Genomic DNA, 26,408 nt, shown 5'->3' with positions numbered 1-26,408 from the left:
TTCTTGGCTGACACACCAATGTCTATCTGTTCAGTGAAGCAGAAAACATGACTCAAACCTTTGCGAATCATCTGAGGACTAATTCCGATACTGTCGTGAAAATTAAAGCCTTTTCTGCTGATGCCACCCAGCCCAAACAACTAAACTGTTGTTTTAGACACAGGTCTGGTAGCCCCTGGTTCGTTTTGGCGGTGAGCTGTTCCACTGTAGCGTGTCAGTCCACCCTCGCGCACCTTCATAGTCGACGTTCATCTCTCACATCAATGACACATGGGGCTCCGCAGTTTCCACGTTGCTTAATCGCAATGGTGCCATTTGTCCACTCACTATACACTTTCACCACAGCAGCACACGAACAGTAATACAAACTGCGCAATTTCAAAAATGCTGCCACCCTTGACCCGAAAGCCAATAATCGTCCCTTTTTGCAACTCTGATAAATCACACCATTTTACCCATGACAGCAACAAGGAATGTGTGTGCAGACAGCCTATCACACACCTTATATACCCATCAAGCCAGCTCACGAAACATGACTTCTCTCATGTGCTATGCACTGCCGGTGTCGAAAGTAGGCAGTGGTCATTAGAATGTGATTCGACAGTGTATTTGCTTTAACTCTTACTAATTTTCTTAATAATTTTCAGTCCTATCCACTGCTGTCTTTCCAGTACATTGAAGTTGTTTCCAGTTGTTACTTTAGCCAGTGTACCTGATGAAACCCTAGTCAGGTGAGTTTGTGACTAAAGCTTCTACCATCAGTGACCTCTTTGTACTACTTTGCTCTTGCAACTATGGCCTGTATAGCATTTTTATACATTCCGTGGAGTGCTCAAAAATGTTTGGAGGAAGCCAAACAATGTTTTATCCCACAGTGTCTGCTGTAAGATGTCCAGTGATGATCCACAGCCTAGAAATACAAATATGGGACCATTTTACTGGACCATGCACACCTTTTCACAAACACACTAACAAAATTGTGCAAACACAATTTTCATAATAATGCTTTCATATTCCAACATTGGAATGTATTTGTACTTTTATAATGTATAATAACTTTCAATTATTAACTAGACAATTCAATTATTTTAAACATTTAATAGTCTTTTGATGAACACCATTTAGCAACTACTGAATCTTTAGGTTCTGGAGAGTTCTGTAGTGCAGACTGTAAACACACTGTATGGATAAAAGTATGCGGACAGCTTACAATAAACCTGTTTGACATTCGTGGCTGTTCAGTCAACAATGATTAGGCACTAATGATGAAAAGTAAGGCCTGACTCACAATCAATATTGCAGCTCATGAGAGTAGGGGTTAGTGCTCTGTGCAGACCATCTGAGTTCCTTAACATTCAATTTGACAAATCATGTCTTTCTGGACTTTGCTTTGTGCACAGGTGTAAAAACTAATGCCACAACGTTAATGAAATACCTGAAACCCCTAAAAACAGGTGAGTGTCTACATACTTTTGGCTATATAGTGTAGATCTTTAACTCCCATTACAAAGTAGAACTAAAAGGCAATCCACTGTTCTAGAGCTAAAAGCTATCGCTAGCAAATGAAACCATGAAACCAAACCCATACCCATTCTATATACTCTCTCTCTCTATATATATATATATATATATATATATATATATATATATACAGGGGTTGGACAAAATAACTGAAACACCTGTCATTTTAGTGTGGGAGGTTTCATGGCTAAATTGGACCAGTCTGGTGGCCAATCTTCATTAATTGCACATTGCACCAGTAAGAGCAGAGTGTGAAGGTTCAATTAGCAGGGTAAGAGCACAGTTTTGCTCAAAATATTGCAATGCACACAACATTATGGGTGACATACCAGAGTTCAAAAGAGGACAAATTGTTGGTGCACGTCTTGCTGGCGCATCTGTGACCAAGACAGCAAGTCTTTGTGATGTATCAAGAGCCACGGTATCCAGGGTAATGTCAGCATACCACCAAGAAGGACAAACCACATCCAACAGGATTAACTGTGGACGCAAGAGGAAGCTGTCTGAAAGGGATGTTCGGGTGCTAACCCGGATTGTATCCAAAAAACATAAAACCACGGCTGCCCAAATCACGGCAGAATTAAATGTGCACCTCAACTCTCCTGTTTCCACCAGAACTGTCCGTCGGGAGCTCCACAGGGTCAATATACACGGCCGGGCTGCTATAGCCAAACCTTTGGTCACTCGTGCCAATGCCAAACGTCGGTTTCAATGGTGCAAGGAGCGCAAATCTTGGGCTGTGGACAATGTGAAACATGTATTGTTCTCTGATGAGTCCACCTTTACTGTTTTCCCCACATCCGGGAGAGTTACGGTGTGGAGAAGCCCCAAAGAAGCGTACCACCCAGACTGTTGCATGCCCAGAGTGAAGCATGGGGGTGGATCAGTGATGGTTTGGGCTGCCATATCATGGCATTCCCTTGGCCCAATACTTGTGCTAGATGGGCGCGTCACTGCCAAGGACTACCGAACCATTCTGGAGGACCATGTGCATCCAATGGCGGTGCCGTGTATCAGGATGACAATGCACCAAAACACACAGCAAGACTGGTGAAAGATTGGTTTGATGAACATGAAAGTGAAGTTGAACATCTCCCATGGCCTGCACAGTCACCAGATCTAAATATTATTGAGCCACTTTGGGGTGTTTTGGAGAAGCGAGTCAGGAAACGTTTTCCTTCACCAGCATCACGTAGTGACCTGGCCACTATCCTGCAAGAAGAATGGCTTAAAATCCCTCTGACCACTGTGCAGGACTTGTATATGTCATTTCCAAGACGAATTGACGCTGTATTGGCCGCAAAAGGAGGCCCTACACCATACTAATAAATTATTGTGGTCTAAAACCAGGTGTTTCAGTTATTTTGTCCAACCCCTGTATATATATATATATATATATATATATATATATATATATATATATACACAGTGTATCACAAAAGTGAGTACACCCCTCACATTTCTGCAAATATTTTATTATATCTTTTCATGGGACAACACTATAGAAATAAAACTTGGATATAACTTAGAGTAGTCAGTGTACAACTTGTATAGCAGTGTAGATTTACTGTCTTCTGAAAAGAACTCAACACACAGCCATTAATGTCTAAATGGCTGGCAACATAAGTGAGTACACCCCACAGTGAACATGTCCAAATTGTGCCCAAAGTGTCAATATTTTGTGTGACCACCATTATTATCCAGCACTGCCTTAACCCTCCTGGGCATGGAATTCACCAGAGCTGCACAGGTTGCTACTGGAGTCCTCTTCCACTCCTCCATGATGACATCACGGAGCTGGTGGATGTTAGACACCTTGAACTCCTCCACCTTCCACTTGAGGATGCGCCACAGGTGCTCAATTGGGTTTAGTCCATCACCTTTACCTTCAGCTTCCTCAGCAAGGCAGTTGTCATCTTGGAGGTTGTGTTTGGGGTCGTTATCCTGTTGGAAAACTGCCATGAGGCCCAGTTTTCGAAGGGAGGGGATCATGCTGTGTTTCAGAATGTCACAGTACATGTTGGAATTCATGTTTCCCTCAATGAACTGCAGCTCCCCAGTGCCAGCAACACTCATGCAGCCCAAGACCATGATGCTACCACCACCATGCTTGACTGTAGGCAAGATACAGTTGTCTTGGTACTTCTCACCAGGGCGCCGCCACACATGCTGGACACCATCTGAGCCAAACAAGTTTATCTTGGTCTCGTCAGACCACAGGGCATTCCCGTAATCCATGTTCTTCGACTGCTTGTCTTCAGCAAACTGTTTGCAGGCTTTCTTGTGCGTCAGCTTCCTTCTGGGATGACGACCATGCAGACCGAGTTGATGCAGTGTGCGGCGTATGGTCTGAGCACTGACAGGCTGACCTCCCACGTCTTCAACCTCTGCAGCAATGCTGGCAGCACTCATGTGTCTATTTTTTAAAGCCAACCTCTGGATATGATGCCGAACACGTGGACTCAACTTCTTTGGTCGACCCTGGCGAAGCCTGTTCCGAGTGGAACCTGTCCTGGAAAACCACTGTATGACCTTGGCCACCATGCTGTAGCTCAGTTTCAGGGTGTTAGCAATCTTCTTATAGCCCAGGCCATCTTTGTGGAGAGCAACAATTCTATTTCTCACATCCTCAGAGAGTTCTTTGCCATGAGGTGCCATGTTGAATATCCAGTGGCCAGTATGAGAGAATTGTACCCAAAACACCAAATTTAACAGCCCTGCTCCCCATTTACAGCTGGGACCTTGACACATGACACCAGGGAGGGACAACGACACATTTGGGCACAATTTGGACATGTTCACTGTGGGGTGTACTCACTTATGTTGCCAGCTATTTAGACATTAATGGCTGTGTGTTGAGTTATTTTCAGAAGACAGTAAATCTACACTGCTATACAAGCTGTACACTGACTACTCTAAATTATATCCAAGTTTCTTGTCTATAGTGTTGTCCCATGAAAAGATATAATGAAATATTTGCAGAAATGTGAGGGGTGTACTCACTTTTGTGATACACTGTGTATATATATATATATATATATATAACCCATTTACAATATAAAGTCCACATATATTATTCATATTTTAATGTATATTTTACTAAGTACATCGCTTGTTTTAAAGGGATTCCTTTGTGTAAATAATTACACACTATGTGTGCAATTTTTGTCTAGCAGCTCTTAAGTCTGTATCTTATGTTTTATTGATTTTTTTTCACTTAGTTGTCTTTTCTGTTTTTACCACCTTTCTCTCATACTGCTGTAGTTAATTCCTCCAAGGGGATCAATAAAGTCTTATCTCATCTTATCTACCCACTGTATATTTCACTGTCTTATGTAACGGACATTGTGGCCTCTGATTAATTCCCGGTGTACCTGCTACATCTCTTCTGTGTCCACTACAACTGTCCATGTCACTCAAGTAGAGGAGTTGCCATCTCTGCCTGTGAATATTCAAACACAGCAACTACTATTACACTATTACACTTGACCCACAGCTGCAGAGGCTGCCAGGATGGCAAAAAAAAAAGCTCGAGCCAAAACATTTAACTCATTTGCTCCAAATGCCAAACTAAAACCTTATTACATTTCACTTCTGTGCAATTTCTGTACTCTAAGTTTACAGAAGGGTTGCTGTTACTCTATAGTAAGCACACTTAATTAATGATCAGAGTATGAAAAGTGCAAGTAATTTAAGGTAGATTTATCATGCAAAGATGATCTCCTAAATAGTAGAGTAGGAATCTGTGTCCTGTGTAGGATTAGGATCATTTCCACCTGACCCAGTGTGAGCTCTGCCCCTGTCGTCAGGAACTTGGTGACTCTGGCTAGTGTCCTATTATACCAGCTCTCCAGCTAAACTTGACCTTTAAATAAAACAGGTGAAACCCTGAGGGATTAACCTTAATCTCTATTGCAGGCCAACACACACTCATTTGCTTTCCAGCTTCAGTATGTTTTTAGGATGTGAGCCAGAAACTGGAGTATTCATTAAAAAACCTTCATAGACAGGGAGAACATTCATCGTTTTGAAGATAAGAATCAAACCCAGGCCCTTTAAACCCATGTTGCTGTGTGGCACCCACTCTACCAGCTGCAAAAATAATGGCTGTAAAATGTTATTTATACTCACTGAGCACTTTATTAGGTGCTAATTTATCTAGTACGTACAGTCACTAACTATTTTATAAGCTACACCTTCCATACAGATGAATGTTTTGGGTATTCAATTACTGACTGTAATCAATTTGTTGCTCTGTACAATTTTTATCCCCATGTATATATAAAAGGGGACCCCCCACTGACCGGATCATTTTCAGTGGTGGACCAATCACAGCACTTTAATATCATTAACATAATAATGACATGGTAGTGTGTGTTGCTCTGGTAGGAGTGTAGCAGGTGCAGCAGTGTTGTTGGGATTTTAAACACGGTTTAAACTGGCCGGCCTCTTTATTAGGAACACATGCCCTGTTAGCACTCGCTGTAGGTGTACAGTTAGAGACTAAAGCTGTTTTCTGTTACTCATGCACAATGTGCACAATCCTCCTCTAGTTAATTAGTGGACATTTCTGATCACATGACACTGTTGGCTTTATATTTGTAGTTCAGCACTGATACTGAGGTGGGCAAAAATCCCAACAACACTGCCGTACCTGTTTATTCAAGTGCAGCACACACTATCACTATGACATTATCATATTAGTGTTATTGCAGTGCTGAGAATGGTCCATCACCCAAAAAACATCCGGGCAGTGGGGGTCCTATGGGGATCTCTTTTAAAACCCCACATTAGAAAATGTGTTTTGGACAGCTCTGTTACACACACACACACACAACTGCCCTTTACACAAAAACTAGGGATTGATTTCACATTTAGAGACCACAGAAATCTCTCTTTTTGCTTTTCCTGTAGCTAAACAATTGCTTTGTACAGAAACATCTGTAGCATCTGCAGTATAAAAACTCAATCCTAACTGGTAATGGTGGATCTGGTTGCACACTAAAACACAGGGCACAAGAATACAGCCTGGACAGGGTTCCGGTCGCTCTCACCTATTTATTCAGACACTTAAAGCAAGATGCAATTTTAATCATGTTTTGACCCACATCATGTTGTGAGTAGCACTGTCGCCTCACAGCAAGAAGGTTCTGGGTTCGATTCCCGGGTGGAGCAATCTGAGTCCTTTCTGTGTGGAGTTTGCATGTTCTCATGTTAGGACAATGGTAGCCTAGTGGGTAGAGTGGTGGGTTATCAACTGAAAGGTTGAGAGTTCTAATCCCAACTCAGACATGCAGCTACTGTTGGGCCCTTGAGCAAGGCCCTTAACGCTCTCTGCTCCAGGGACGCCCTCTCTGCGCTCTGACCCCAGCTTCCAAACAGGCTGGGATATGCGAAGAAAGAATTTCGTTGTACTGTACATGTGTGTATGTATATATGACAAAATAAAGGCATTTATTCTCACTGTGTCCGAATGGGTTTCCTCCCACAGTCCAAAGACATGTAATCAGGTTATTCAGAGACTAAAAAATATATTTAGATGTGTGTGTATGCAATGGACTGGCACCCTGTCCAGAGTGTTTATGTGTGCCTTGCGCCCATTGAAAACTGGAATAGGTTTAGAAAGTGAGTAAACGAGTGAGAGTTTTGAACTGAGCCAACTATAGTGCGCTCAAATTCATTGCTGTTCCTCCCTCTAGTGGCTGTTCAGTATAACTACATTTCCTACAGCTATTAGCTGTGTGAGAGTAAAAAATACAACAATGTACACATACAACCCATAAAAACTTTATTGGCCATACTGTTTGCAGACTGCAGATCTTCTTTTGTTAAACAATGAAACACTGAATACTGCTGAAATGTGTTGACTAAATCATGCAGACTTCAATAGTCGTTATTCACTTTACAAGTTTGGGGGAAAAAAAAATCAAAATTAAAATAATAATTTGAAATACAAATTCCTGCCCTTCACGATGATTTGTCTTTAAGCAGATTTAATAGTCAAATTATTCATTGGCTCTTTTAGATTTAAATGCCTTAAATAAAAGGAAAGTGGGCAGTGTGATCAGCTTAATGAACACTGCATTTAAAAGGGCCTTCAACTTAAGTTTCTTTATCAGTAGTTTATTAGAGCACCTGATGATTAGAAAACAAAATTATAACAAAACACAGCCAATTCAAGCATGATATATATTCATTCTTGTAATATATATTTATATTCATATAAAATACTGTTTTATTAAACAAAAAAGTTTTTACAGTCAGTGAATAAGTGAGCTTTATAAAACGAGTGTTTTGTGATGAGTGTGATGGTGTAAGTGAAAGGCAAAAGAATTAAAAAATATATAAAAGTACCACATAAACATTTTAGATTAAAATGGTGTTTTACACAATATACACATTTAATTACTTACAAAAGGGATAGAAGCTTTTTTGGATACACCACTGTTAATATCACTGTGAAGTGGAGAAAAAAAAATAAAAAGATGGAAAATGATGAAGAAAAGCATTTTAAAAAATGCAGTTTTACTAATGTAGTCAGTGCATTTTTTTTCTTGATGATGTTCAAAGTGCCGATTTGGTAACACAGAGACAATTTCATGCCTCAAGCAACATGTAAAAATAGTACTTCTCTCCAAAAAGATTTTGCTTGTATAACAACATCACAATTCTGTTAAGAAAATAATTTCTTTAAAAAAAGGAAAAGTTAAGGTAAGAGGGTAAAAATGCACTTTTTTGTCACATATCCATCATGGCACTTGTTTCTGTCTCTTTATGAGGTACATCTTTTAAAAAGACTAGGTTTGTTCAGTTTTTTTGCTGTGTTGCACAGTAGCACCATTGAACTTGAGTTGAAATTAAAAATAATGCACCACATGAATTCCACCTGTTCTCCAACTGTTGCAGTCGCTGTGGTGCTGATCCCTAGTAAGAGATCACGTTAGCATTAGCATCACTGCGTTACGTCCTCTTCATACACACAATACAGCGGCTCACACGCTGGTGAAGATCTCCTCCTTTCAGGGTCTCAGATGCTGGCTTCCTGTAAAGCAAAGAGGGAGTAATCAGACATTCTATGTTTTGCAAAAGCACTACAGTATTATACTATTTGTATTTTTGATCGTTCATCCCATAACTTTGCATACAGTCAAGAGTGATAGTGAAGAGGGCCAGTGATAGCTCAGTGGTTAAGGTACTGGACTTGTAAGCAGAAGGTTGCCGGTTCAAGCCCCGCCACCACCAAGTTGCCACGGTTGGGTCCCTAAGCAAGGCCCTTAACCCTCAATTGCTCATCGTGTTCAGCTCATTGTGTAAGTCGCTTTGGATAAAAGCGTCTGCTAAATGCTGAAAATGTAAATGTAAAAAAGAGTGAGAAACTCTGTGTGTTATGTAGATCTATTTTCCCCATATAGTTTGATATTGATTAACAATGATAAAAGAATAATAATTATTAAAAAAATAACAATGATTTTTATTTTATTTTTTATTATTATTTTGTATTAATTTCAGTTTATTCATTAGTCTTTATAACACTTTAATTGGCTTTTGCATGATTGCTATAGTTACTCATTAATGCTCTGTAATGTTATGTTTATTTTGCTTTTAATGTTCTTACACTGGTCAGTGTAAATGATTCATTTAAGGACTCCAATTTCCAATGTCTAATCAAGACTAATCAGGGTCTCTGTGAACCAAAACACTGGGTGCAGGGCAGGAATACACTTTCGACAGGATGATAACCAATCAGTGATTAACTTTCTTGGAGGAAGCCCATAAGCATGACTGGAAACAGGATTCAATCCCAGGCCAGCAGGACAGAGCATAAAGAGAGCATAAGAGATAAATCACCTATACTTACGGCTCTGCCACCATGCCGCCATCTAACTAGATAATGCACTACAATACCTATTTTAAGAGCAGGTTCCCCTAAGCTACCCATGCCACCAATATAGCACCAACTAAAAAACTCATTTCACACTGAGCAGTACAGCACTACTGGAGTTTGTATCCCGTGCGTTACCTGAACATTTCACTCAATTCGATAGTGGCCAGCCAGAAGCTGTAGGAGTTTCCGTAGTAGTTGCAGGTTCCGCGGCCGTGGCACTCAATAAAGGGAGAGGAGCGGAATTCCTCCAGACAGGATCCGGGTGAGGCTAAAGCCTGACCAGATCCCTCAGCACCTGCACTAGTGTGCTAAAGTAGGAAGAGAGAAAGCAAAAATAAATGATAAACCTGAAGTACAGAGGTTTCTTAATATTATTATGAAATGGCAGTATTAGCAATACTGTTCCTCTAAAATTCTACATAATTCATTTACTTTGTTTATATGGTTTATCATTAAACTGATAAATACTTAATAGGGATGTAGAGAACACAACTTTTAACTTATTCAATGACTGGTTTTGCTACATGCAATTAAACATAATTTTAAAATCTTAACCAGCATGGTAAATCAGGCACTATTATAATACATTTTACATACTATATTTTATCACTTCCCAGTCTAGTCATTTTCAATCCCAGTTCTTCCAGTGGTGTTGCATGCACTATTTTTGCTTTGTGCCAAAAAAACAGAACTGTATTGTATACACAGAGTCACACTATCCTACTTGTGTTTTGACCCAGACCAGCCCCAGAGACAGCATATAGCAGGAGCAGAAACAATTGTGTCTATTGGACTTCACAGTCAGGTCAGCAGCACTGTTGCGATTTGACCTTAAGAGCACATACATTCTGCAGTGGTGTTTTAGCTTGTTAGGCTGATGCGTCACCCAAACACCCAGTATATCAATTTAAATAATGTATGTTAATGTAAAGAGATACATTTCATTACATGTTATTTATGGCCACCTCATTATAAAGCCAATGCCAACTAATGAATTTCGTGTTAGTGCTAAATATAGCTTGTCCCTAAATAATGATATTTTTCTCCATACACAAACCCTTGAATTTTTTATACAGAACCTCCTGGTTAAAAGGAATAGAAAGGTAGGTACCATCATGAAGGAATAGCCAATCCACAAAGAGTCCCAGTTCTGTGGGCATTTTGGTATCTGGATGGTCTGGCTGTGGATTGCAATCACCATTGCTGGAGCTTCACATACAGCACATCTACATACACACAAACACACATGTATATTTAAATTAAAGGTATATTTTAATAGAGCAAATGAACATTTAACCCAACTCAGTAATCCTCTTGTAATCCACTTTAAAGCAAACTATTTTCAACTGCTGCAGTGTTCTAAAAATTACTAGACCTACTCATAAATGCAAAACATTAAATTCTGAGCATGTACACTTTACTGTCTAAAAATTTTAACAAATGTTTGCAAACCCCACACCACAAACTAATGAAAAACATTCATCCAATTGGCAACACTTTGTTAAGAAATGTTATTTACATGCTCCCAAAAAGTAACAGTATTCAAAATAATGCATTTACAAAAGAATCCTATTTGTATTATAAAGACGTATTATTCTGTTTACTTGCATTTCATAACTGCTCAGCCATTAAGTTACCCGATTATTTATGTGCTCAAGTAAACCATATACTCAGATATGTTGAATCATTGTCAGATAAAAAATAATACTAATAATAATTAAGACACATGGATGACACCTGGGATACATGTGGCCCAGTAATAAGGTTATGTCACACAGTTAAGTACACATTTAACAAGAAATTTGAACTTTTTTCTGTAAAAGGACAAGATCTAGTCTCAGGCTGCATTTCAAATTAGTAGATTACAAATAGTGCGATTTTTAATAAACTGAGATCTAGACAGTGCAGTTTTTAATTAATACCTGCATGAATGTGTACCAACAAGATAAAAACAGTGTGTTATGGATCAACACAACAACTATATGACTTAGTGGTTTTATAGTTCAAGTCATGTCACTACACAGTCATTGCTTTGTGACAGTTAGTTGCACAGATGGGTCAGCTTTCTCTAATGCCCTCAGTCTCGCGTCACTTGTAGCTGACTAGCCCCTAATAATGAATCCGCATTGTGATGTTGTCAGTCCATTTTATTTTTAGTTTTCCTCATTTTCTAAGTCCTTCCACAACTCCTGTCATAACACTGTCTTCAATGTTGTCATGTGGATGCTTCTTTATGTGCCCAGCATAACTTAACATAAAGTAACTTGCAGAAGTAAAATACACAATTTAAAAAGTATTAATAGTCATACATTATTTTATTTAATAAATATACTAATAGTCTGGCTACTTGTAAAGATATTACTAAATCAGCTTAGCTGATTTCTTGCAGATTTTCTAGTGCAAAATAATATTTTTACTGGTAGGAACAAATTATGGTGTCAGGAAGCTTATATTCGTTGTATTTCTGACCATTTGTCCATATCTGACCTGCTGATAAAGGGTTTGATGTTCTCGCCCTTGATGGGTTCCATGCTCATGGGCATCGGCTCAGGTGTAGACAGCCAATAAGAGTAGTCATTTCGGGAGGCAAAGTTGCACACATTGTTGATGTTGCAGAACATAAAAGGCATGGTGCTGAAACGTCGTAGGCAACTTCCAGCAGTACCTGATGAGAAATAAAAATAAATTTTATTATTACAAAATTGTTTTTTATGTAATGTATGTAAAAAAGACAAAGAATACTGAGACAGACACTCAAAATAAATAAATCTATAAAAAATTAATCAGACGTTTAACAAGCAAAATGTGGATACATGTGATCACATTTTATTTTAAATATTTGATCACAATATTTTGGTATATATATGTAAGCTGGATTCAAGAACGTACAAAATAAGACAACACAGTGTTCTTACCCAGGTCCTGGCCATGAGCCCTCTCATTACCCTGCACATAGAGTAAAGAGTAGCCATCATAGATGATTGAGGTCCCAGAAGGGCAGCCTGGCACCTCTGTAGTCTGGCTGTGACGTGTAATCAGGAATCCATGGGCTGCTGATGCTGAACCTGGAAGACCTGGTTGACCCTGGGGCCCGTCTGAACCAGGAGGGCCAGGTAAACCCCGACCACCTGAAGCCAGATACAGCATAAATGCATTACGGGACTGAGGAAAAAAACATTCATGAAGTTCTCCTAATCATTTAGTACCACAAAAAATCTTTAGTTCTCAAATAATGTGCAATATTTTTCCCTATATCCCAGACTAAGCTTACAAATACAGAATATGGGTGGCGTTACATGAACCTAGCTATTGAAGGGACACATATAACAAGGGTTAAAGCTTCTCTGAGCGTCCAAAAGGTTGGAAATCAGATGGAGCTAAATCAAGACAATAAGCTCTCTCAGTCTCTCGGACACGATCAATTACTACTCCTCCCACCCTCACCGTTTCCAACGAAAATATAAAAGTGCTGAAAGATCCCTTGTATATCATACACCCTTAGTGCCTGCTTTACATTCATTGTCTATTTTACACTGTGGGGTGGCATTAGGTAAAACGTAGGAAACACCCAGGGCACACACACACACTCATACTTGGAGCAATTTTTAGTAGATCCAATTGGCCTGACTGCATGTCATTAAACTTGGTGGGAGGAAACCGGAGCACCCGGAGGAAACCCTCATGGACACAAAGAGAGCATGCAAGCTGCCCAGCCAGAGAATAGAACCCAAGCCTCTTCTGTTATGAGGAGACAGTGCTACCCACTGCACAACCATGCCGCCCCCATTACAATATAATAAAGTTCTACACTGTAGCACAATAAGTGTCGTATATAAAATGAATTCTAAAAAATAAATATTATGCTTTCAACTTTGTGGCAATGATTTGGGGAAGGTCCTTTCCTGTTCCAGTATGATTGTGCACGAAGTAGACATGGTTTAATGAGTTTAGTGTGGAGGAACTAAAGCACCCTGCACAGTCCTAAACTTAAGTCCACTGACCAACATTGGGATGAACTGGAATGAAGTATATATTTACAGTATAAGCATTAACATGATATTCTTGAACTGATAAGAAAGAAATTCATACACCAGACTTTTAATTATCCTTGGTACATAATCCCTGAACTGTGCAAATTGTGTTTGGTCACAACTGCAAGTCACTTTGAGTAAAATCAGAGCAAAAATGTACTTGAAGTGGTTACTGTGTAATCATAAATTATGTTGATGTACTTGGTAGGTATGTGTATTAAGTGGGATGAAGTAAAATAAATATATGTGTGTTTTTACTGTAATGTTTCTTTGATAGGATTTTAATGTCATGTTTTACACTCTTTAGTTACATTCATGACAGAACGGTAGTTACTCATTACACAAGATTCATCAGTTCACAAGTTTAATGTCAAACACAGTCATGGACAATGTTGTATCTCCAATTCACCTCACTTGCATGTCTTGGACTGTGGGAGGAAACCCACGCAGACACGGGGAGAACATGCAAACACAGAAAGGACCCAGACCGCCCCACCTGGGGATCAAACCCAGGACCTCCTTGCTGTGAGGCCACAGTGCTACCCACTTAGCCACTGTGCTGGCCTTTTACTGTAATGTAGCTACAGTGATTAATTGTAAAAACTCGTACCTGGCTGACCGGATGATCCTGGATCTCCCTTCCTTCCAGGGGAGCCGCTGAATCCTGGTGGTCCGTCAGGGCCCAGGTCACCAGGGAAACCAGGCTGACCTACAAAGAATGTGACATTAGTTCCACACAACAATATAAAAGAACATAGGTATAATCCAACCAGTTTGCTTAAGAGAGAGGCACAAATTTTTGTCCTGCTTTGCCAGCCAACAAACTCAGGCAAATGAATCACTAGTGTGAGTGGCCAGGAGAATCAAATTTTGTGTGTGAGCCATCAGGAGTGTTTTTATACTTGCACAGTGACAGTAGGCAGATGTATGTGACAATCACAATAAATACTTTAATCAACAAGAATAATTTCCTTCTCCTACTTAGCCAGTAATGATATGTAAAAAAGGTCATTTGCTTGTAAAAAGTATTAATTATAAAAACTGTAAATCCTTATAATCCTTATCCGTATAAGTTTTAGTAGTATCAGAAATGGCTAAATGTTATGAATTTGTGAGCACACTAAATACCCAATAAATGCCAAATGCAAACAAGGAATGTCTATAAGAAAGTGATAATGGAATTGCCATTAAAAATATTTGCACAGTGCTGTTACAAACACATACCTGCCAGGCCCTCGAGTCCTTGAGCTCCTGGTAGTCCTCGATCTCCCGATTGGCCAGGTGAACCTGCTGGGCCTCTCAAACCCTTCACCACAATTGGAGCCGAAACTGGACCTGGCTCACCAGGAGCTCCTGTAAAAAAAGCCAGTAACATCAGTTTAGGCTTGATGAGCTTGGTACACTGAGTAACAACTTCGATGGATTCCATAAGTATTCACCTGGAGAGCCAATTTCACCACGTTCTCCTGGCCGTCCAGGATTTCCAGGCAAACCAGACAGACCTTTAGGACCTGTGGTAAGCACACACACACATAGCAGATCACTAAACCTGATAAACAGGGACGTAGAGAAAGGTAGTACAAATAAATCTGTTTTAGATATTTCTAATGTAAAATAGTAAATATGGTCTTAGCATGATTAGATTAATTACAACAGCCAAAGAACACAAGCGTTGATAAGTAAATTACTGGTTTAATGTCACTGAAGTTAATGTGTCAATGTGTTGAGTCAAGTCATTACAGAAGATCTAATGTGTTACATCCTCATGTTACACAATTGAATGATGGTGGTGCACAACTGGCAAGTTTTTTTGCCTTTGAACATGTAATCAGCAATTTAGCAATTCAACAAATCAGTTTATTATGACAAAAAGTAATCGTGAGTAAATATTGAAATGATGACCTTTAACTTTTAATTTAACACTCTATTTTCTTTGTTATTCAAATAGGCAGATTCTTATCTGTTTAGGAATTTAGAAAGGTGATTATATTATACATTTTGCAGTTCATAAAAGACTGAATTTAAGTGTGTACGTGTGTTTTAATGTGTTGGACAACTCAAAAAATCTGACAATTTGGCTGTAAATTTTTTTAAAATTGAATCAGACATCAGCTATGCTAGTAAATACTTAATTTCCTTATCTTCCAAATATCTATCTATCTATCTATCTGTCTGTCTGTCTGTCTGTCTGTCTGTCTGTCTGTCTGTCTGTCTATCTATCTAGCTATCTATCTAGCTGTATCCATCTATCCATCTATCCATCGGTCTGTCTACCTACCTACCTACCTATCTATCTATCTATCTATCTATCTATCTATCTATCTATCTATCTATCTATCTATCTATCTATCTATCTATCTATCTATCTATCTATCTATCTATCTAACGTCTGTCAAACAGTAAAACACATTATTAAGCATTATACTTGCAACTACTCAGTATTTACATACTGTAATCTACACTGTAAATAATATAAACGTGCTAATAAAAGTGAGACGCATCAAACAAAAAAACAAAAAAAACAGCATTAATTACATCAGTTACATACTGTTTAGCACATAGCTTTCAGGACTTTGCAAACCAAAAGAGACACAGCCATTTACTTGTCAAGAAATGTCCTAATTTCGATGCTAAATACTTAATCAATATTCCAATCCAAACATTTCAACCAAGTAGAATTAAGAATTAATATTTTTTGAAGATTAAAAACGCATGTTTTGACTGACTAAGGGACTGATGACAGTTTTCCACATACACAAGGCTGGTGCTGATGCTGGTACTAATTTAGACCTGAAAACTAACAAACTGTTTATAGCAGTTTAAGAAATCTTTTGCATATACAAATGTACAAAATGTTTCAAGATGTTTTATTACTTTAGTGTGGAGCTGCTCAAGTCAACTTGTTATGAAATCATTGGTTAATTACTAATGCCAGTACAATCACTGTTTCTTCTATAAAACAATAATTTATGGTTGTAATACAAAATTAGCTGATTTTATTTAAAGTAATTAACATTTTGATTAGATGATTCTGCCCCAGACCTTTATCATCACTGGTTCAATATCACTGTGGACCAGTAGTGCTAAACCAAATAAAATTTTGCCAGACTGAACCCAGCAGAAACAAAATAATAAAAAAAAGTGAAATAAAACCAGTAAAATGAATGATGTATGAATGGTGTTGTTGACATAATAATAATTAAGTGTTGACTTTAAAGTCTGACTGACCTGGGAATCCTATAACACCAGGAAGGCCGATGTCTCCTTTAAGTCCAGTAGATCCAGGAGAACCAAAAGTACCCTTTACATAAAAAGAAGTTAAACATCCTTAATTTACAGTCTCAGATCAGATAAGAAATTCAGTGCTTTAAAAAGGCACATGCTGCAACATTAATTGCCACACAACACCTACCTAAACTCTGCAAACAGCAACTTATTTAGCCCACCTACCCAATTTCTATATTACATTATGTATAAAGTAGGGTCAGTTATAAATAAAAACGTTAATGTTTATATTAAAAGTAAAAACAGTGGAGCTGTGGATCAGCTGTTTCTATTTAGGATTAACAGCCACTGGCCTGTACTAAGGTAGAAAAAAATCAGGATCTAATCACAGATCTGGAGACTGATACTAGACTATATTAAAAGCACATTTGTCTGACCTCAACTTTATAGATCACACCAATCCTTATCAACTTGGCCAGTGAACAAAAAAGGAAAATTGAATGAAAATGCCAACAGTAGCACCAGCTGTCATTCTAAATGAACTGGAGATGCCAATGGATGTGACTTTAGATGCTCATGGATCAACCATATTCATTTTGAAGACTCCTTACAAAGTGGCAGCATGTCTGCTGGTCTTCTAAGACTAAACTGAGACTTTTCCACTTAAATTCTAAGTGTATATGTGGAGAGTAAATCTAATAAGGCACAGAAGCCTTGGAGCACTTTCCACAAATATGGTAGTTTTGACATCATAATTCAAGGTCCAGCCATTTTCTGCTGGAAAGACTAAATTGAAAGGTTTGCAACTTACCATAAAGCCAGGAGGTCCAGGGTCTCCTTTCTCTCCAGGGAAGCCAGGTGTTCCAGGGGTTCCAGTGAAACCCTTTTCTCCCTTCGTTCCTCCAGTACCTGGTGGTCCGCGGGGCCCCTCTGGACCAGGAAGACCTTTACAATACATTAAGATTAAAGTAAGTTGGAGTGCACTTAAGTTCTCCACCAATGTCTAAATACTACACATGCAGAAAATGATATTTTAATATGGCATAAAAACACTGTGATCTGTTTGCATGAATGTGTGTCTGTGTGTAATACTGGCAGTTCATCAAAGTGTTTCATAAATTTTATCCTTAAAAAGGCAGCACATTAACACCATACAATGTGATAAAAGGTGAACTAAAGACAACAAAGAGGTGCAGACAATTCAGGTGGGCATCAGACCAAGAAGGCTAACCTGCAGGACCTATATTGAAGAGTCAAAGGTCAAGAGGGTTCCCAAATTCCAGAGATAGAGCACGATGGCACAATGCAGATTTAAAGCAAAAGCAAAAGTTAGCATAGCAACACAATTACTGTAGCATCAGCAAATATTTCAACACAAAGAATAGTCAAAAACATGAGCAAACTATATTAATCACAAAACATCACAGCACACAAAGATAAATAAGAAATATTTCTTTTAACTTTCTAACCAATATGTCAAATAAAAAGAAACAACAAGGGTCGTATTCAGAGACAGTGACAAGTAAAAAAAAAAAAGTTACATTTTACAGATATCTATAATGGGGTGCCAGCTGAAGCCCCACTAGGGTGGCCAGCCGACAGTCTTTTCAGCTGACAGTCCTCCATCCACGCAACGCTAGGACGGACACTTAAAAATCCTCCTTTTGGCATGAACTGGTTTCATTTTTGATCAATATTATCTGTCATTGGCTTGGGTACACTTCAAAACAAATGCTTTGTATTTCACTGGTTTAACAGCCTCATTTGACTGCTTATAGTGCTACCACTGGTAAATCGCAGAGGGTCCGCCCTCTAAATGCTTGTCTGTGATTGGGTGGTTGAATTTCGCCCGCTCGCTCTGTTCTGTATACACCTCTAATAGAGTCAGTTAGTCAGCTCTCATGCTCAGGAACGCTGTGAAAATGCCAAAAAGTAAACTTTTGGAGGCAGCAAGGAACGGACTTAAATATCAAAAAATAGACACAACATTTAGTGAGTAAAAAAACAGTAATTTGTTATAGAATTCTTGCTTAAATTGGTTGTGGTTTCATTCTGTGTGTTGCAGTATCATGTCCTCCTTTTGGGTGTAATGTCCTCCTTTTTGGGGTGTAATGTCCTCCTTTTTGTGGCTATGAATGTGGCCACCCTAAGCCCCACACATGTGAGGTTGTAATATTTGAACCCAATAGCAGGATTCTTAACCAAGGTAGAACAAAACTTTGGCTAAAGAGCCACAAAAAAAAGATAGCTATAACAAGTGGCCAGACTGGGGAAGAAATAGAACTCATAGACGAGTGCATTCATTAGGGTAGGGGGTGTCACACTTCACACACTCGGATAGAAAAAGATGATGAAAAAAAACTTCATCTCAGGTAGCCATGTACTCGTCCCACAGGGGCACTGGCAACCACACAGGAAAGCTAGCTACTCAGTCCATGGGCATGGAATAACTGTGATCGCCAAGAGGTACCACAGTAACAGCTGAGTTCTACAAAAAGAAAATCAAAGAATGCCGGCATATGAGCCAGCAGGAACAAAGGTTTCGGTCTCACAGAGTATGCAGGTAAACACCATACAAAGAGCCCATTGCAGGGAGGCCAACAAAGCCGATATTTAAAAGGCTCTACCAGCTGCAGCAAATGTCACAGTCAATTATCTGTGACTCCATGCTTTGATTCTGTAATTCCCTGCCAATTTTTACGGCAGGTGGGCCCATTGCAATACCATAAGCTTTAAAGACAAAATATTTTTTGCTTTTTAGCAATTTACCCAAAACCCAATGTATTTTATTATATGTTTTGTGGTTACATAAAATAATGTCAGATTTTTAGCTTTTCGAGCTGTCACGCACGGACACAATACCAGTTGTTGTCAGAATGTCTAGCTTAATTTTAAACTGCAGTGGAAAACTATCCAAGCAGCACTGAAGTGCATAGGCAAGTATGCATGCTAATATGTGCAATCTCTGTAATAACTTACCACACCACTCTGAATACAACCTTGTGGTAGTAATACTTGACAGAAATCATGCTATCTTATTTTTTTCTACTATTTTTAAAGGTTATCTTTGCATGACTGTGCCATTCAAACTTACAAAAAACTGATTTAGACATTTAGAGCTTTAACTTATGATTATTTATGCCACATGTTCATTAAAATAAGAATATGAATGCTAGATAAAGGAATAGTATGTTCTGAAAACTAATTAAAACACCAGAGGAAAAACTTCATTCTGTTCTTTCAACTGTTAAGTAAATGTTCACTTAAGCCCTCAAACACACACATGTGATTCTACCTGGGAAATTAACCGGTCATTTATTGGAAAGATTTCCTAATAAAATGACCAGAGAAGCTGCACTGACACACTTAAGTGACCACAATTAATGCTTAAACTACAAGAATGATGCAGCTGGGAGAGTGACAGGTTCAATTCTTGCCTTTGGTCATTGTCTGTGAAAGTTTCACATGTACTTCAATCTTCTGGGTTTCTTCCAGGTACTCTGGTTTCCACCCACATCCCAAAAATGCACAAGGTGAATTGGCTAGTGAGTACATTAAGTAAATGAATGTGTGAGCCTTATTCTCAGTGCTTCTGGATGGTGCTGGACCCATCCCGACCCTAACCAGGATCATTGCAAAGTAAAATAGATGCTGGCTATTTATGCCGAGGAGCATTTCTTATGTTTCTTATGACTGCCTCGGAATGGAACTGTGTCATTTACAAGTGAATCAAGATCATTAAATTAGTTAAATGCAGGATTTGTTAGAACAGAAATTTCATAGCTCTGAATGTTTGAGTGATGTGAATAATGCACAGCTGGAACATTATCAGTAATGTCCCAGGTTTTGAGTGTAAAAGAGCTTAAGGTTTATTATTTTAATCAGAAATAATATAATATGATGGATTAACAAATAATATGAACTCTCTGTTTTAGACCAGTTCTGGAATGAGATGAACCTGACCTTCTGGGCCTGCCGTCATCAGGAGGAGGTGCAGCCACACCATACAGCAGGAAATAAAAAATACAGGTCATACCCACAATGCATTAGGATACAAATTCAGCCTTACTGACACCAAAATTGGGCTTTTTATTTAAGACAATGTAAACTTTTAATTCTTAAATTAAAATTCTCTTCAAATTACAACTAATTAAATCTTTTTAATAAAAGGACTTCTATTAGATGGAAAAAATTATTAGTTATTATTATTAGTTCCCTTGAATGTTTTTATAAATAGGTTTAAAAAGCCCAGATTGGCCAGTGGTGTGACGGCTTTACATATCTTTAAGACACAAAACATTTTCCCATGCAGGTGAAGACAAACCAAATAAACTACTGATGATTTACTGTGAAGAGGAAGAAGCATTAGTTTTTTGAGACCAACGGAGGAAAGAAAAAGTGAGGACACATGATGGATGAATCAATAAACCTATGGGCACATACAGTATACACAGAGGAAAAATGGACACAGTGCAGATTGATTCATGCTTTGGTTGCCTCAGGTTACTGGAAAAAAAAAACAATAATCAGTGCATGCAAACCCTGTAAACATTTACAATATACAAAAAAACAAAAAACAAAAAAGAAGTGGAGAATGGTAGCATGGCATGCCCAGACATACGTCAAACTTAGTACATGTGCTCTGTGAATCTCTGCTCTTCATTACATTTGTGCCATGTTATGTGAACACTAGTGATGATTTGTGCAACAACCATGCACATCAGTGATGTGAATAAACATGATCATTACAGTCAATCTGTTCTCTAGTTTAGTGTGTTTAAAGAAGAGTTCAAATGTGTGAACTCTGAACTCTACACTACGTCCTTTATCTTTAAAACCACCAAGAGATTCAGAAAACAGATTTGACCAAGAAGGAGCACAACCCTGCTTCTGGAGATCTGATATCTAATTATAAGCTTTTTAAAGTATCCATTATTTATTGTCACACTCAATGGGGCATTATAATTTACCTAATATTGAATAATTACATTATAGACATTATTATTACATTACAAAACATTATTACCAATTTACCAGTTTTATGTACAGGGGGATTTCAATACCCACTGTAAAAGCCAGCGTATTAGTTTAAAGCTAGAATCAAATTTTCTAAAGAACAAGATCTCAAGAAACAGGCTCATGCACCCCAAAACAAATAACTAATAAAGTGGGCCAACTTACCGATTCGTCCTGGTGGTCCAGAAGGACCTTGGATACCTTTAGGCCCCTGCAGAGGCAGACCAGGAGCACCAGGAGGGCCTTGAGGACCAGGACCGCCTGATGAACCAGAAAATCCCTGTTCACCTTTTGGTCCTGGGTAACCAGGGCCACCAGGCTGGCCAGGTAGACCAGGGTCTCCTTTGGTACCTGCATTAAAAGGTTTTAGTTTTAGGTTTAGTAACACTTTATATTCTTGGGTTAGTGTTAATCTAATTATTGGAGGTTGCAATACTCTTTACCTGGCATTCCAGGGGAACCAGGAGGACCTGGGACTCCATAACCAGGAATACCTATAAAAATAAAAAAGAAGCCATAAATGAGATTCTCTAGATCGCAAGGTGTAGGGTACACTTTTAGCTATATTATTCCAAGTAGCTTATATGATTTGCAGTGGTGTGTTTTATTTTATTTTTGAATTTTCCTTCCAATCTATCACATTGGGTAAAAGTTGCTGATTTCACTGTGACTGAGAAAAGCCGTGACCAACACATGACCCTTCTTACGCGTGTGCAGTAGCCGACTGCATCTTTTCACCTGCATGAGGCGATTTCATATAAGGCATGTAAGGAGAGTCACGTACTGATCGCCATTATCTGCCAATTAATCAGCAAGCAGACATTGTAATTGCAGCAGTTATGAGGTATCCTCTCCGGTGGACAAGCCAATCTATGCCAGTGTAGGTGCCCAGGCTGTCTGTAGCAAAGCTAAGATTCAAACTCACGAGTTCGAGATGTCAGCTCTGGTGTGCTAGCGTTTTTTTTTTACCACTGTGCCACCTGAGAGCCCGAATTTGCTTTTTCAACAAGAAAAGGATGGGAATATTATCTGTATTAGTATAAAAAATATTACATTTAATTACAAATATTTTCTACAACATAAATACCTATAATAAAATAAAACCTAATAACATCCAACAAACACTTAAATTAACTAGACTTCGATTTACTTACCTGGCTCTCCCTTTTCTCCCGCTGCTCCAGGAATACCATCTAAACCAGCTTGACCTTTTCCACCAGGTAAACCAGGTCGACCAAAAATGCCTGGGTCTCCGGGCTTTCCTGCGTTTCCTGGAATACCTGGAGGACCTGGAACTCCATTCAACCCTTTAGCACCAGGACTCCCAGGTGCACCTAAAGCCATCAGAAGCATTTTTTTTTTTTTAATAATCCATTATGGTCAATAAATAAATAAATAAATAAATAAAACATTGGCAATTAAAAATGGCAGTATTGATCAGTTTCAGGTATTTCAATATGTAATATGTGTAGCCCATCATGAACACATTAAAATTATTTCACATAAATTGTGCTAATTTTTGAATGCACAGCCTCCATATGGATGGACAAAGATGGACATTGGCTCTTCTGGCTATTAATGATTTACAACTGATACAGCTCACTAGAGCCTGGTGTCTACTTTCATCAGCATATACTTTAAGAATTCTGACAGTTGGTGTAGCAATAAGGTATAAGGACAGTTTGGAAGGTAATTACAGTTAATTACAGTGACTGACCAGTAGTGAACTGGTGTGAGTGGCATAAGAACCAGTAAACGCAACATCAATTAATTTCCATTGTTCTATTGTCTATTTAAAAGCCAACATTAGCATTACATTTATGGTATTTAAATGCAGACACGGCAGTTAAATCCAACCCTTTCATACAGGAATAACAAAAATACATATTCAACACCTGACCAACAACAGAAATGCAAAGTACATTACATATACAGGGGTTGGACAATGAAACTGAAACACCTGTCATTTTAGTGTGGGAGGTTTCATGGCTAAATTGGACCAGTCTGGTGGCCAATCTTCATTAATTGCACATTGCACCAGTAAGAGCAGAGTGTGAAGGTTCAATTAGCAGGGTAAGAGCACAGTTTTGCTCAAAATATTGCAATGCACACAACATTATGGGTGACATACCAGAGTTCAAAAGAGGACAAATTGTTGGTGCACGTCTTGCTGGCGCATCTGTGACCAAGACAGCAAGTCTTTGTGATGTATCAAGAGCCACGGTATCCAGGGTAATGTCAGCATACCACCAAGAAGGACAAACCACATCCAACAGGATTAACTGTGGACGCAAGAGGAAGCTGTCTGAAAGGGATGTTCGGGTGCTAACCCGGATTGTATCCAAAAAACATAAAACCACGGCTGCCCAAATCACGGCAGAATTAAATGTGCACCTCGACTCTCCTGTTTCCACCAGAACTGTCCGTCGGGAGCTCCACAGGGTCAATATACACGGCCGGGCTGCTATAGCCAAACCTTTGGTCACTCGTGCCAATGCCAAACGTCGGTTTCAATGGTGCAAGGAGTGCATATCTTGGGCTGTGGACAATGTGAAACATGTATTGTTCTCTGATGAGTCCACCTTTACTGTTTTCCCCACATCCGGGAGAGTTACGGTGTGGAGAAGCCCCAAAGAAGCGTACCACCCAGACTGTTGCATGCCCAGAGTGAAGCATGGGGGTGGATCAGTGATGGTTTGGGCTGCCATATCATGGCATTCCCTTGGCCCAATACTTGTGCTAGATGGGCGCGTCACTGCCAAGGACTACCGAACCATTCTGGAGGACCATGTGCAATGGTTCAAACATTGTATCCTGAAGGCGGTGCCATGTATCAGGATGACAATGCACCAATACACACAGCAAGACTGGTGAAAGATTGGTTTGATGAACATGAAAGTGAAGTTGAACATCTCCCATGGCCTGCACAGTCACCAGATCTAAATATTATTGAGCCACTTTGGGGTGTTTTGGAGAAGCGAGTCAGGAAACGTTTTCCTCCACCAGCATCACGTAGTGACCTGGCCACTATCCTGCAAGAAGAATGGCTTAAAATCCCTCTGACCACTGTGCAGGACTTGTATATGTCATTTCCAAGACGAATTGACGCTGTATTGGCTGCAAAAGGAGGCCCTACACCATACTAATAAATTATTGTGGTCTAAAACTAGGTGTTTCAGTTTCATTGTCCAACCCCTGTATTTCAGTGTTAAATGAGTCGTAAGTTGAATCCTTTTTTTTCTTTGACATTATGTAATGTAACAGTACTGTACCTTGGAATCCAGGAGGTCCTGGCTCACCATTCTGGCCAGGACTACCAGGGGTTCCTGAAAATCCTGGAGGTCCTGATTGTCCTTTTGGCCCTTGGCTTCCGGGGATACCAGGTGTGCCAGGATCACCCTGTCCAGCAAAAGCTAGTTAGCTCCTCTCTCATTTGCGCATGGTATTATTTGTATATATACTATTTATAAAATAGTTTTTAAGCAGATATTGTTTTATTCTAAAAACACTGCACACAAATACTGTTTTTACCTTGGCTCCTGGAGATCCTGGCAGCCCAAAGCCTGGTGTTCCAGGCTCTCCTTTTGGTCCTCGGAATCCTGGTGCTCCTTGAGAACCAGAAGCCCCAGAACGGCCAAGTTGACCAGGGTTTCCTTTAATTCCGGGAGAACCTGGCAAACCCATCTCACCCATACTGCCTTTAAATCCTGGGGTGCCTTGAGGTCCTGGTTGTCCTGGGTTTCCAGGCTCTCCCTTGGGACCTGTAATGCAAAGATGGTATTTCCTTAACCTTTATACACATAGATTATCTAAAATGTGAAGCACCTTATAGAGTTGCCTTATACATAATACCTTTACATGATGGAATCAGGAATTAGATAAAAAGAATTAAAAAAAACTAAAAATGCTATGCTAACTTTGCAGCAAGCTTTCCAATGAAACTGGTAAATGGGAAATCTACAAACCTTTTACTCTGTAACAACTATGTGGATTTGTTGCAGGAATCAAATTCACATGACAATCACATGCAATCACGGTAAAAGGCATTGAACAAAGTAATTAGGTTACCTGGGGGTCCAGGGCTTCCAGGACGTCCATCTAGTCCAGGGAGACCAGGATCACCACGAAGACCAGCAATACCTTTTACTCCTGGACCTCCAGTAAAACCTGCATTTAAAAGACAGTTTTAGTGACTAAAAAACATAAGTGACTACAATTAAATGATTTTTGGATGTAGTATCTGTATGTCGTGACTGACAGCAGTCATGTTAATTTTTTATGTGTATTTATACACCTACTGGCTACTATTATGAAAATCTGCACACCCATTTATTCAAAAGCTGAGATTTATTAGACGAGGCAACATTCAGCAAGAATGACACTGCTGTAGCCTTAAATTTCTCTTCTAGGCTAAGAAGACTAAAACATTATGTCTTCTGCTGCCGTAGCCCATTTGCCACAAAATGTAACTTTTTATGTGTTATGAGAGCCTTTCAGCAAGTTTTTAGCCACAGAAATGCTGCTTACTGGATGTTTTTACCATTTTGTGAAAACCTTAGACTGTTCTGTGTAAAAATTTCAGTGGATCAGTCTGTCTGGTACCAATAGTGACTAAGATCATTTGTTTATTTTATAGTCTTATGCTTCTTTTGAAAATTAACTGAAGCTCTTGTCCCATGTGAATATGATTTATGTACTGTGCTGCTGCCACATGATTGGCTCATAATTCC

The 26,408-nt window shown here is 39.1% G+C and overlaps 1 protein-coding gene and 1 long non-coding RNA gene across 2 annotated transcripts in view; one reads left to right on the top strand and one right to left on the bottom strand.

Annotated features, from left to right (window-relative positions):
- Positions 1-7,312: 7,312 nt before the first annotated feature.
- The window catches only part of col4a5 (collagen, type IV, alpha 5 (Alport syndrome)), a 94,571-nt gene continuing 75,475 nt past the window's right edge, over positions 7,313-26,408 (bottom strand). Inside the window, exons 34-49 of the mRNA XM_062994255.1 lie at positions 25,747-25,845; positions 25,210-25,439; positions 24,951-25,077; positions 22,833-23,012; positions 22,122-22,172; positions 21,844-22,029; positions 17,474-17,607; positions 16,666-16,738; positions 14,877-14,948; positions 14,662-14,790; positions 14,048-14,146; positions 12,322-12,534; positions 11,894-12,071; positions 10,518-10,632; positions 9,542-9,714; positions 7,313-8,563 (exon numbers count right to left, since the gene is read on the bottom strand). Coding sequence (XP_062850325.1) covers positions 8,482-8,563; positions 9,542-9,714; positions 10,518-10,632; positions 11,894-12,071; positions 12,322-12,534; positions 14,048-14,146; positions 14,662-14,790; positions 14,877-14,948; positions 16,666-16,738; positions 17,474-17,607; positions 21,844-22,029; positions 22,122-22,172; positions 22,833-23,012; positions 24,951-25,077; positions 25,210-25,439; positions 25,747-25,845 — 2,141 coding nt within the window. The 3' untranslated portion in view covers positions 7,313-8,481. The remainder of the gene's footprint in view (positions 8,564-9,541; positions 9,715-10,517; positions 10,633-11,893; positions 12,072-12,321; positions 12,535-14,047; positions 14,147-14,661; positions 14,791-14,876; positions 14,949-16,665; positions 16,739-17,473; positions 17,608-21,843; positions 22,030-22,121; positions 22,173-22,832; positions 23,013-24,950; positions 25,078-25,209; positions 25,440-25,746; positions 25,846-26,408) is intronic.
- Positions 18,534-23,151, top strand: LOC134312367 (uncharacterized). The gene is made up of 3 exons (XR_010011538.1): positions 18,534-18,654; positions 20,598-20,691; positions 22,863-23,151. It is a non-coding gene; the product is annotated as an uncharacterized LOC134312367 (long non-coding RNA).

Source organism: Trichomycterus rosablanca, chromosome 4 (genome assembly GCF_030014385.1).
Source record: "Trichomycterus rosablanca isolate fTriRos1 chromosome 4, fTriRos1.hap1, whole genome shotgun sequence".
NCBI lineage: Eukaryota > Metazoa > Chordata > Actinopteri > Siluriformes > Trichomycteridae > Trichomycterus > Trichomycterus rosablanca.
This window is presented reverse-complemented; position numbering and strand designations above follow the sequence as displayed.